This window comes from Chrysochloris asiatica, unplaced genomic scaffold (genome assembly GCF_000296735.1).
Source record: "Chrysochloris asiatica unplaced genomic scaffold, ChrAsi1.0 scaffold00057, whole genome shotgun sequence".
Taxonomy (NCBI): domain Eukaryota; kingdom Metazoa; phylum Chordata; class Mammalia; order Afrosoricida; family Chrysochloridae; genus Chrysochloris; species Chrysochloris asiatica.
The window spans coordinates 16,926,428-16,939,660 of NW_006408575.1; the positions used below are offsets into that span (position 1 = coordinate 16,926,428).

General features: G+C 44.1%; 2 protein-coding genes across 7 annotated transcripts in view; one reads left to right on the top strand and one right to left on the bottom strand.

Moving 5' to 3' along the window:
- CYFIP2 (cytoplasmic FMR1 interacting protein 2) overlaps positions 1-13,233 on the top strand; it is a 127,345-nt gene that overhangs the window by 81,598 nt on the left and 32,514 nt on the right. For all 6 annotated transcript variants that reach the window (XM_006863926.1, XM_006863925.1, XM_006863929.1 and 3 more), the window contains one exon: positions 12,973-13,116. In XM_006863926.1, coding sequence (XP_006863988.1) covers positions 12,973-13,116 — 144 coding nt within the window. The remainder of the gene's footprint in view (positions 1-12,972; positions 13,117-13,233) is intronic.
- FNDC9 (fibronectin type III domain containing 9) lies at positions 587-1,298 on the bottom strand. The gene has a single exon (XM_006863924.1). The coding sequence runs from the start codon at positions 1,295-1,297 to the stop codon at positions 620-622; it is 678 nt and encodes a 225-aa protein (XP_006863986.1). The 5' UTR covers position 1,298; the 3' UTR covers positions 587-619.

The following is a 13,233-nucleotide window of genomic DNA, read 5'->3' on the forward strand; positions in this document are numbered from 1 at the left end:
AACAGTAGAGGGGTGGTGGGGTTTTTTTTTTGTTGTTTGTTTTGTTATAATGGAATAATATAAGCCTATCTTTTAAAAAATAAGTTAAAGTTTAAAAACTCAGTCAATTTAAAAGAAAATATTATCAATTATAAAGATAATCCATTGTTTAAAAAAATATAAAGCTGGGGTACAAGGTGGCACGTGATTGCCTTGGATTTGGAAAATTCTAGAGCAAGGCTTCTTATACCATTCCAACATAATCCTCCTAAGGGCAGAGGAAACTGGTTAGTGGACCGAAGGTATAGCTCAAAGAACCCACCTGCACCTCAAAAATGTTCTCAAAGAATTATGTCTTATTTGTGTCATGCCAATTTTACTTTTGCTTCCAAAGCATATCCATGGTTTGTTTAAATATTAAAGCAGTGCTTTTAATTCGTAACGGTGCCCCATAGTGAACTCTCCTGTAAGGTATATATACTTTTCCTTTGGTGTACCTGGGGGTCTATATTTTGCAGTTTGAGAAACTTTGTTGTAGGCCATTCATATAACCCGAGCAAATGTACTGACACTTGAGGGAAGAGAATTGGGTTCTTTATGGGTTTTAGCTACATGATGTGGGCTGCCTCCTCCCCACCTCTCACTCCCCACCCTGAGGCCACCTGGCAGATGGTTCAACCCCCTCCCTGTGTAAGGCACCCATGTCCTCATGGATATCCTGGGCAGCTTCCACTTCAGGCTCAGCAGCAGCACCAGAGTTATTGCGTGGCAGTTCCACCAGGGGGAGCCCCTGCAGGTCTTCTTCTCTCTGACCTAGAGCCGGCACCTCCTCTGGCCATCTTACCAACCCGTTGGCTTCCTCCATGTGGCCAGCTCTATAAGACCACCTAGGCTCGTGGCAGCGAATGCACCAGAACTGGAGGCAGATAAAGGCTAAAACAGCTGTGAAACAGGCTAGCAGAATGGCCATCAGCACCCAAAGGGAGATTTGGGGGTCCACCAGGGAGCTTCCAGAAGCCAGCTGTCTCTTATCCAGCGTGTGGAACATGGTGCAGTCGTGCCTGTAGGGGAAGGCAGCCTTTTTGCAACTGATACACAGAAAGTACAAAGTGGAAGGAGCCAGATGTTCAAGCGCCACGGAGCTGATGGTTCGAGGCACCTTCTCCTCATGGTGGAAGCTGTAGCGAAGATAGCCAGAGAAGATGCTGTTCCAGTTGGGCCTATACATAACATGGTAATAATCCTCCAGGCAGGGCTCTGAGGATGACCAGGAAATGATGGCTCCCGTATAAGAAACGTTCCCAACCTCGATGTTCATCCTGATTCTGGAATCCGAATCAAAGTAAAGAGTGACATCCCCCCATCAAAGTACTTATGATCATAATATTTTATAGAAACTAATATGGCCCCGAATCTTACTGACAACCCAATGGAGGCTGAGAAGTTACATTACTTAGCTAACAAGTAGCAGAACAAGAGTTCCAATTAGTACCGTTGCATGCCAAAGCGTCAAGCCTAAAGAACATTCGCCCATTTTCAATTCTCCCAGCTTGGTCTAGATCCTTTACATATATCTTGTCCCCAAACATTTAAACAAAACAAAAGATAAAAACAGAAGGGGAAGAGGAAAAATAAATCAGTAGCACAGCTCTGTGAGACATACCCTGGCAACTGTTTCACCTAAAATTTCCCTTCTTGATCTGCTTCTGCTGCTAGTGATGTGAGCTCATTTATCTATTGTGCCCTCTCCTTCCTTAGCCTCCCAGCTCTGATGCACACGCTGATAGGAGATTTCATTTGTCAATCATCGTTGTTGTTGCTGTTAGTGCCATTGAGTCAGTTCCAACTCATAACAACCCTGTTTTGGGTTTCCAATGAGCAGCTGGTGGGTTTGAACTGCCCACCTTGTGGTTGGCAGTCCCGTACTGATCCTACAGCACCTCACCAGGAGTCCATCATTAGCAATTATTGTTAATCATTAGCAGCTGATTTTCCCCCAAAGCCTCTGCTCATGCATTGTTTGTTGATTTGTTTTTTTCAAAGCCGAGGATTTCCAGGACACCAGTTTCCTAGGTCAAGACAATTAGCTCCTAATACTAGCAATTGTTGTGCCATTGAGTTGGCTCCAACTATAGCAACCCTGCATAGGTTTCTGAGGAGCTGCTGGTGAGTTTGAATCACTACCTAGTGATTCAGACCAATCTTGTGCTCCAGTGCTTATCCTACAGAGCCACACCAGAACTCCTAATAATAGCAGACTATTAGCTTACTAGCATAAACGCTACTGTTTATTACTATAAACAATAATATGCTACCAATAGTTGTTGAGGGACTATTGCTACATGCCTGGTGTACAATAATAAATTCCGTGTATTCTTTATCACAACTTCTGAGGTGAATCCCCGTTTTACAAATGAGCAATCTGAGTTCATTCAGCTAATAAGTAGAACTAAGACTCAAAGCCACTCAACCGCTTGATTTCCAAATGGAAGACTGCTAGGTTTAGAAACTGACCTTAATTGCAAAAAAGGGGTGGTGATGCTGAGACTCCGTTACTATTTATCCAAACAATTCAAATAAACCTTCTTTAGATTGCCAGCTCTGCCACTTTGGCAAGAGACAGCCATTTTCAAGCTTTTTGGTTTCCCTTTAATTCTATCTACTTCAAAGATCATAGTTCTCCTCCACTGAATTTCTCCGGATCTAAAATTAAGGGACAGTCATATTTGTCTTGATTACGTTCATGTATTTCACACCCTGCTTTGTTCTCTGCCTTTCCTCTCTAGCACAAAATACTGGTTTCAGATTAAATTGCAGTAACATAGGATAAAGCAGTTGCTAGGGTTTCAAACGGAATTAGATGTGAAACTGAATTAATTTCTATTATGAGCTGCCTCTCCCTTATCTCCCTCCCACCTATTTTTGTGCCCTATTTCTAAGAGGGTTGTGTAGATAGATACATAGCGTAGAGTAAATTTTTACACCTTATTTTCTCTCTCTCTAAAGATGACAGTGGATTAAAATACTCAGGAAGGGAAAGAGTTCTTTTCCATTCAACTGGATATTTCTTCCCAGAAAAATAGGTAATGAGAGGGATTAGACAGGTATGGAGTCCTGGTGTGGTGCTGTGGATTAATGCATCAGACTGCAAAGCCGTTTGAGCAGCAAGGTCGGTGGTTCAAGCTCACCAGCCGCTCCTCAGAAACCCTATAAAGGGTCGGTATGGGTTGGAACCGATTCGACGGCACGTAACAACAACAAAACAGGTATACTCAGATCCTTTTAAGGAAGGTCATTGCAAAGGAGAATAAGGATTTGTGCTCCCTCTTTCTGTGTCTTCCTCTTACACCCCTCCCCACCCCTCCCTAACTCCCCACATATTTTTATAACTGCATTTCCAGCCGCAGTGAAAAAAAGCTTAATTCATTACTTATGATACATAGGCAACTGCCTTTGTAAAGCTTCTTTCAGGGGTAATCAGGAATCACATTTCTGGTCACGAATCTAGTCTCCCACAGCAGACATTTTTAAGAGCTTTCTCCAGGACCTTAGTAGCATCTTCAGCTTTTAGGGCCAAATCAGTCTTTCTTGTTTACTTTGTTCCACTGCTTCTTTTTTTGAATCCCGCCCCCGCCCCACCCCCATTTTGGGCTATTTAGATTACCACACACACACCCGGCAGCCCTTCTCTCCGGGAATGTGAGAAAAAAAGCTATTTACATTTCCAAGAAGCACCCTTCATGCCTGTTACCTGATGCTGGCAGTGTATCCGGCCAAAGCTCAACCTCAGAGACAGAGTAGACCAAAGTGGAAAGAATGGTGCCTTCTCCCCTCCTCCGCTCTGGGCTCTGGGTTCTCCTAGATACCTCTCTCACCACCGTCTGAGTAATCCCTGCTGTCGCCCCCAATGTTCACATTATTCATTTCTTCAGATCAGCATCATTCACCATGGCAACCAACAGGCATCTCTACGCATGATGCTTTCAGGGACCAGTCTGGAAGGGATTTTGCCCAGTGAAAGCAACTGTCATTCTTTTGGCCAAAAAGGGCAAACCATCTCCTGCAAATGAATCCCCAGGATGGTACTGATTGTTCCAAGTTTCCTACACCTATCTAATTGGCCAGTATCATTTCTCCCTATTGTGTTGCCTCATCTAGACAATGGTTCTCAGTTATTGCACAACTCCAGACACCAGTAGCTTTCCTTCTCATCTTATCTCACCACCATCCCTGCCTCCTACCCACCACATAGCCTTTTCCTTCTACTTGCCTCCTGTGTCATTACTTGTCATTACCTTGGTCAAAATCCTTTTATTCTCTGGGTCTGAATTCCATCCTCTGTAATGGCTGGGTTAGATCTGGTGGCAAAAAGAAGGTCTGGGCACTGTTCCCACTCAGTCCTGAACCCTATCCTGCTTGCTCCACCATCATGGCAGTCCTTCAGTTGTGTTCAGAAGCAGCCTCAGAATCCTTCCCAACACAAGTGCACCAGAAATGGAAGCAGTGTACTATTCCTGAACTGGATGATTTCCAACATTTCTTTCCACTCAAGAATCCTGACTTTACTCTCTGAGATTCCATTCCCTTCCTGTTACCCAGATTTTATAAAAGCATCTTATTGTGTGCTCTCAAGTTGATTCCAACTCATAGTGACCGTACATATAGGACAGAATAGATCTGCCCCATAGGCTTTCCAAGGCTTAATCGTTACACCACGAAGCGTCGGGTAGGTTCAAACTTCTGACCTTTTTGGTTAGCAGCATTGTGGCTTAATCAGTGCACCACCAGGGCTCATAACAACTCACTAGCACCTTTCTGTTGTGGAGCTCACAGAGCATGGCTAAAATAGTGGGTAAAAATTACCTCAGACAGTTATGAGTTCTTTCTTACACAGATTATGCATTTAAAGAAGTCAACCTTGTTTTTCTTGGTTCTTTAACCAAAGTTTTCAAGAAACCCAACCCATAAAGGTCTCCTTGTCCTTCACGTCAAAAACAATCAAAAAGCTGTGGAGAGTTAGCTGGTGAGTCACAGAACCTTGCCCAGGCCCAGAGTCTCTGTGAGGATAAAGTGCTGGACATCCAGGATTCCTTGATGAGACACTTGCCCTGTGGTTCCGGATGGCATTCAGTCTTCCCAGGGGCTGTCTTAAATCTGCCAGAATGTACGCGGCCTGCCTCATCCTAAATGCTATTGGCAACTCCCTGCAGAGCATAAAAGTACGCTCTGTACAGAGAGGCCAACACAGGTGCCTTGCAGATGCCTTTTGAAAAGGTTGTTTTGAAGGGAATAAAATAATACCAGAGTTTGGGGCCCTGAAGAGCAGTGAAGTAGAACTCATAGTTTTTTCCTCACAAAAATGAGAATGTATTTTAGCGCTCATAGATGACATTTTTAGCTGAAATTTATATGTTTAAGGAAATGAGACTGTCAGAGAACTTGAGGCCTAGATGTCCTCTTGTTTCACTGACCTGGAGAGAAGAAAGGACATCCGTCAGACCACAGGACTGATTCTAAGAATGGAAACTGTGTCCCTGACTCTGGGTAAATGATTTGAGGATGCCTGCTTCAGAGGGCAGCACCCAGGCAAGCTCGGTCCTTCGCCATCATCAGAGAGAAGCCTGCCATGGTATACCCAGTAGGTAGCCTCCTCAGTTTTCAGGCCAGGCTGTTTGCAGTTGGCAGTAAAGTACTGCAGAGCAGTAAATCCACCAAGAACAGGGTTCTGTTCCTCCTTCCCTGAAGGTGGCAGTGAAGGAATAAAGTCAGATTATGCCTTGATCTCAAACCTGGATTGGTACACAGAGGAAGGTTCCCTGTGCAGGCCCTAGAACCCTAGACTGGCTTCACATCCTACCTGTGTGGCCTTGAACAAGTTTCCTCACTTTTCTCTGCCTTGTTTTACTCATCTGTAAAATGGGAATGACCACAATCCCTGTCTCTAGTTCTGTTGTTGGGCCCCCAGGTGGCAAAAATGGTTAAGCACTGGATAACTAACAGGAAAGGTTGGTGGTTCAAAAACCCACCCAGAGTAAGTTGTGATAACCTACTTCAAAAGTTCATAGCCTGGAAATCCCTTTGGAGCAATTCTCTACACACATGTGGTTGCCACGAGTCAGAATCAATTCTCTGGTAACTAACTGTGCTGTTGTGACTGTTAGTTGAGCCCATATCTATAAAGCGTTGGGCTTGGAAATGTTACTTTTGTTCGCTGTTGAGTCAACCCCCAGTTCTCAGCAACCAAGGACACCCCTAGTGGACAAAATGCTGCTCCCTGCTTGGCATAGTAGCAATAAGTAAACTTTTTACTGCTAAGACAGATGGGGGCTGTGCATGAGGTGCTTGGCTGGGAATTGAACCCAGGTCCCACCCAGAAGGTAAGATTTCTGCACTAGAACCATCAATGCCTGGACAGTGTTATTATCCAGAAGCAAAGGTCAGTGGCTCAGAGCCCTTCCCAGAATTTAGTCAGAGCTTCATCCAGAGGCTAGAAAGGGCACCCCTGTTCCGCTTGACTGCTCTGGGGCCTGTAGTTGTTTAGTTTTCGCCCTTTGACTTCTCGTGGGAAGTAGAAATGGGGTTTCCCAGTATACTGGACCCCAGAATGATGATAACAGACAGAGATCCTCCTCCACCTGGATGTAGACAAGGGAGGTGGGGAAATGTTACAGGAATACCTGATATAGGGTTTCTGAGGAGCTGCTGATGGGTTTGAATTGCCGACCTTGCAGTTAGTAGTCCAGTGTTTATCCTATAGCACCACACCAGGACTCTGAAAGTAAATTTCAGTCTATCATTAAACTGCTAAGTGAAAAGTTGGCAGTGTGAGTCTATCTACCCAGGGATGCCTCAAAAAAAAAACCCCAGTAAACCTAGAGAATCTCCTGAGAAGTAAGCCATTGGAAGCCCTTGGGAGCACAGTTCGACTCTGACAAGCATGGGGGTTGCCATGAATCTTTCTTCACTCCAGGGTAACTAGTTTTGCCATCTCCAAAGTTAAATATTAAGCAAATTATTTATAAAATCATTCCACTAATTTCCCGATACTGACTTGGCCTTTAGAAATTGTTGATGTGACCTTCATTTTTTTCATTTGATTACTAGTAACTTAATGATGCCCTTGCCTGAACCACAATTTGACATCAGAGAAATTTATCAAACTCTTATTATTACTTTCCCATTAACCTGGCAGGCCTTAGGACATAGAGCCCAGTGCTTTGCTACAGCCAACTGGGTACGTTTCAGCTGGGTATGTGCTGGATGCCAGTGGGGCATCTGCACCTCAGCCCCAGAACATCACCAGCAATACCAGCTATTCTACTGCCTCTGTAACCACCAGTATACAAAGTCTGCAACATTATTTATTCCCTGGTCCAGAAGACTTCGGTTATTTTAATCAGTACATGTGACAGAGTGTCATCTTGTATTTCATCTCAACCAAGTCTCTTCACTTTTCTTGGGCCGCAGCTTCCTCCTCTGTTAAAAAGAGATCATTACACCTGCTCTACCTGGAATAATTATCGTCAGGTGCCATCCAACTCATAGTGACCTTATGCACCACAGAACAAAACACTGCCAAGTCCTGCTCTGCATGAGTTCATTGCTGCTGCCACAGTGTCAATCCATCTCATTGGGAGTCTCCCTCTTTTTACTGACCTCCACTTTACCAAGCATGATGTCCTTCTTCAGGGACTGATCCCTCCTAATAATATGTCTGAAGAATGAGGGACAAAGTTTGTCTTTAGTATGAGAGACCTGGAATAGTATCGCCCCCAGAGAGAGTCTTTGTAGATATGATTGATCTTGAGATGGGGAGCTCATCCAAGATTACCCAGGTGGGTCCTCATAAGAAAGGCAGAGGGGAATTTGAAACACGCAGAAGAGAAGATGATATAAAGATAGGGCAGAGAGATTTGATGATGTTGGTGTTGAATGTTGGAGTATGTGACCACAAGCCAAGGAATGCCAGCAGCCATGACAACCTGGAAAGGACAAGGAGCAGATTGTCCCCTTCAGCCTTGAGAGGTAGTATGTATGGCCCTGCCAGCACATGGACTTCAGCTCAGTGATACTCATTTCAGATAGCCGGCCTCCAGAACTGAGAGTGTGACAGAATAACTTCTGTTGTTTTAAGCCAAATCTCTGGTAACTTGTTTCAGCAACCACAGGAAACAAATATACCTGGGCAGTTGCAAAGGAATTACTGTGTGAAAACATTCATAAACAAAGACACATCAGGCACCTGTGTGTCATCATCTGGCTACAAATTATCAAGAAAAGTGGGGTCACTGATTTCATTCCAAATACGTTGGCACCTCTAAATACGATGTGGTAACGGTGCCTCAGAAGAGGAAGGTTCACTTACTGTTCTCCCTCTTTGCCTTCTCCAAAGCATTTCATTCATGAGGTAGAAAGCACTCTTCCCATTTCTGTGTTGAGAAGGTCAAAAAGGAACCCAGAAGTCGATGTTGGAGACCCAGCCCTGCAGTTCCCTAAACGTCAAGAAGGAATAGAGGTATAAACAGTCACCCAAGCACCACCAGTGGATTTGAACCTGTAACTTGGAATTTACCAGGCTTGGACACTGTCTTACCTAGTGACCTTCCGAGACAAGGACACTGTTGCCTGGACTCATTACCTGGAAGCTTCATTTACTGGAAGTGGTTTTAGAGTGCTGAGATGCAACTCTCAGACCTGAGTTAGAAAGCTATGTTTACTTGTGGGTTGATGGCATTCAAATTATTCAAAGAACATTAGAGAAATCGTAACTAAAACAGGAAATTGGAAAGCATTTTAAGTCCTCTTGGAACCTCTGAAAACAGCAATTATGATTCCAGAAAGCAGAGATGCAAATTGCTTATAAATTCAATTTGCCAAGTAAATAGGCCTTCTTGTTTGGAATGCCTGGCCATGTTTACCATCTGGTGATAGATAGAAACCTTATGACTCCAAGTTCCTGTACACGTCCTTCTACCGTGTCCAGGATCTGCCAGATCAAACTCACCATATTTTCTCGTGCCTCAGAATACTGGTTTTGCTTCTTACCACAATGCTGTGTCCCACAGTAATAACCTGGCTCTGTTTCCTGAATTGGATATGTTTACTTCTTGAGTGCCCATAGTTACCTATTTTATGTCGTGTGGGTTTTAAAAAGCTTGATTTGTAGTGAGCCATTCTAAACAGACAAAATGTGTAATTAGTTCCTAAAAGAAAGCATGCTGGATTTTAATCTGTGTCAGTTAGCAGGATTGGCTCAGTGTCTGAGATTTGTGGCACATTTCTAATGTCTCAAGTCATGTTGCATTCCTGTTTTTCTTTGCTGAACCTCAGAAAATGCCCAGGCTCCCATATTCCCACATTTTCTCAATAGGGCCCAGCCTCCTATTGAGCCAACAGGTTAGAGGGGTGCCCTCAGGGGGTGCGTGTGCATGGACTCTTAGCATGCAGGTTCCATTCCTCTTGCATGTGTGTGGTGTGTTTTTGGAGGGGATGGAAGGGAGTTTGGTCGCTTTGAAAGAGGATTTGAATTCAGCTTATACCATGCAGGTCTATCCTACAGAGCTTCGATCATCAACTGAGACTACCAGTCTAGACCAGAATCCAAGACTGATGTAGGAACATCAACAGGCCTCCTAAGTATACCGAGTGGGTCTAGAGAGGAAGTTCTCAAACTCGATGTGTGATAAAACAGTTCTAACATGAATCTCCTCTTCTGTTTAGAACTGGTTAGGGTTGCTGAACAGTTTCCAATAATCCAAATATATTTTTATCTTTGTTTGCCGGGAAATACTACGAGAAACTTGGTGCCAGAAGCTCCTTGTGGGGTGGTGATGGTTGAAAAGATGCTGGGAAAAATGAGCTTCCAGGAAGAATGCTTGGGACCTGGAGCCCCTGAAGAGAACATGTCTTGTCTAGCTCCTGCCCCAGGCAGAATTTCCTTTTAACAACCCTACACTGTGCTTCTCCTCAGATACTCCCAACCATGAGTGACCCTCCCCACTCCCACCCATGGCTGGACAGCTTTTATTTTTCTTAATAGCTTTATTGAGAAAGAATCCATAATTCCATGCAGTTCACCCATGTAAAGTGGTTATAGTTCAGTGGTTCTTAGCATAATTACAGAATTTTGCAACCGTCATCATAGTTGCTTTTAGGACATTTTCATGACCTCCAAAAGAAGCCCTGTACTCTTTAGCTATCACTGCCCGCTGTACTCATAGCCCCCCAGGCCTCTGGAGGCTCATGCTATAGAGCTAACCCATGGGGTCCTCCTCAGGATTTCATCTAAACCAGGGTTCTACTTTTTAAGGTGCAGAATTTGTGTTGGAAAGTATATTCAGCTACGTCATAGGTTTTATTTAGGTATACTCTGGTATAGTAAAATGTACAGGTCATGAGTACACATCCAATCCCCTAAGTCTTGCCAAATGATGCATCTTTGTAGCCAACACCCCAATCAAGATGTGGGTGCTTCTGTCACCTAGAATTTCTTTCTAACCAATCTCCTGCACCCTCCCAGAGGCCAGCCGTGGTTTAGTGTTGGTTATACACTGCTCATCTCTGGAAAGGGAAATCACAGTATGGGGTGTTGATAATAAAGGGCCAGGACTAGGATGCACTCACTTAGGAGAGTAGGAACTTCCATGCAGCCCTAAGCCCAAGGATCTCCCTCACCTCACCCTAGTTCTGGTCCTATTTGATAATGTGGCTTATTACATGGGCATTAAACTGGATTTGCTCCACACACAGAAAACTCCTGAATAAGCCTGGGCATATGGTTGGCTTAATCAAATGAATAATTCATATATTTGTAGGATCTGCTATGAACACGATGCTTTTGAGTCAGTTATATTCCCCTCCCTACATAAACCATTCTGCCCCATAACATTTGCAATCCTTAATAACTATATGAAAGCGCTCCCACCCCCGGGCTCATCCTCTGCCTCGTTGTGTTCAGGCAGTTTACTGAGTTTCTCTTCCTCAGTAGTGAACACCGCATGTCCTCATATTCCAAGCCTCCCAATACGTAGGCACGGCCTTTTTAAATATACTATGATTCAGCCTGGTGAATGAGTGGGTATTCTAATTAATTCTTCATGAATTCTAGAGTGCTGTCATTGTGGTCTTCACTTACCCTTGTTATTAGAGGGGACCCTAGTAGCATAATGGTAGCATTATGGCTAAGTACTCTGCTGCTAACTGAAAGGCTAGCAGTTTGTACCCACTCAGAAACTCCACGGGAGAAAGACCTGGCCACCTTCTCCTATGAAGATAGCAGCCTAGAAGACCCTAAGGGCAGTTCTACTCTGTCATATGGCGTCTCAATGAGTTGCAATCAATTCAACAGCATACAACAAGAACAACATAATTGTGATACTTGTTTTGCAAAGTTTGGAATAATTCATAGAGTAAAACACACTTACCTTAATAACTTGTTGTTCAGTGTCATTGAATAGATTCTAACCCATAGCGACCCCGTGTGGGTTTCTGAGGAGTGGCTCATGATCTTGAACCACCAACTTTGTGGTTCAAACTGACTTTGTAGTCCAGCGCATTAACCCACAGTGCCACATCAATCAGATCTTCCTCCATGGCTCCAAAGAATATTCAGAATTCCGCAGTCCTCCAAAAGCATCATTACACTTCTAGTTAATTCATGTAGAACTTCCAATTAGCCAATGGAAAGAGTTGCAGCTCTGTGTTCTTCTCATATTTATATATCCTGTGTACAAATTTTCTACAATTCCAGGTAGAAAAACTTCACTCAGAATGACATTTTCAAGTGAAACCTTATCAAAAAAACTGGTGATGGTTTATACAGGTATTCCTCATGTGAAATAACTGTTAGTAGGTGAGAAGTTACAAGTGTAGGCTTTGAAATCAGCCATATCTGGGTCTAGATCAAAGCTCAGTTATCATGAACTGTGTGACTCTGATCAAGCTGCTCGCCCCTCAAGCCTCAGTTCCCACATCTGTGAAATGGGACTATGAGCAGTCTGGATCCCATGTTTCTGTTGTGCAGCTAATTGAGCGTGCACAAGGAGGGCTTCACATGGTACAGGAAGAGGAGCACCATAAATGGCAGCATTTCAAAAACACGGCATTAGTCAGTCAATGCTCACTTCTGTAGTCTCAACAACCAAGCGAGACCAGTTTGGGGCCCTGCATTTTGGTCACATATTGTCAGATAATAAGAGATCCCCTGTAAGGTTGTTAAACTGGGTTCCACGGAGCCCTAGGATTCATTGAACATGTTTCCTGGGGTCCAGAGGAAGATGGAGGTGGTCAGGGCTCTGGGTTCCCCAACCAGCACTGAAATCACAGCTGTGCTTTTGTTTTGGCTTCACATACTCACTTCCATGACATCTTCTTTTGGACTGCTGCACTAAGTTTTGAGACCACTGACTTAATGCCTCATTTCACAGATGAGGAAACCAAGGAACAAGAAACCCAAGTGATTTTCCTACCTAGTCCGCCCTGTCTCTTGACTCCTAGGCCTGTTCCCTTTCTAAGATAACACCCTGTACTAAATGGAAGCAATTAAGAGTAGGAAGAAGGAAAATGTTGATTCAGTCACTGAATTTTCAAGTGGCTCTTCCAGCCAATTTCTAGTACCAGAGATGCCTCTACAGAAAGGAGTGCCTCTATTTTACTTCATATCAGTTTGTAGAACTCATAGCTGGAAAGAGCTGTGTGTGAACAGTCAGAGATGGCAGGAGTCCCTGTAATCGAAATGTTTGCCTAGAAACCTCTTCTCCTCATCTGCTAGGGAACAGCTACTCCATCCAGTGTCCTTTGCTCCCTCCTGTGGTCTCTCACCACCCTCTCTCCATGGCCAACACCTTGCAGACACTCACAGGAATCTCCAGTGAGAGAAAGTGTTCATCACTTTGTGTTCCCATTTCTTCCCTCAGAGAAGTATTTCCTGTCAGACCTCACACAAGCATCCATGCCTTCTCAGCCGCTTACTTTGCCATAATCCCTGTTTTCCAGCCACTGAACATTGCCTACAGCCACATCTACAGCTCCTACAGGAACTTTGTGGGGCCTCCTCACTTCAAGACCATCTGCAGACTTCTAGGTTACCAGGGCATCGCTGTGGTCATGGAGGAACTACTGAAGATCGTCAAGAGCTTGGTAAGGAAGAGACCTGCATGAGGCCAAGGGAGGTGGTGACCAAGTCAGGTCAATGTGAGCAAGATTTGCTTATATTCACTTTTTATCTGACTAATCAACACAAGTCATAGGCATTCC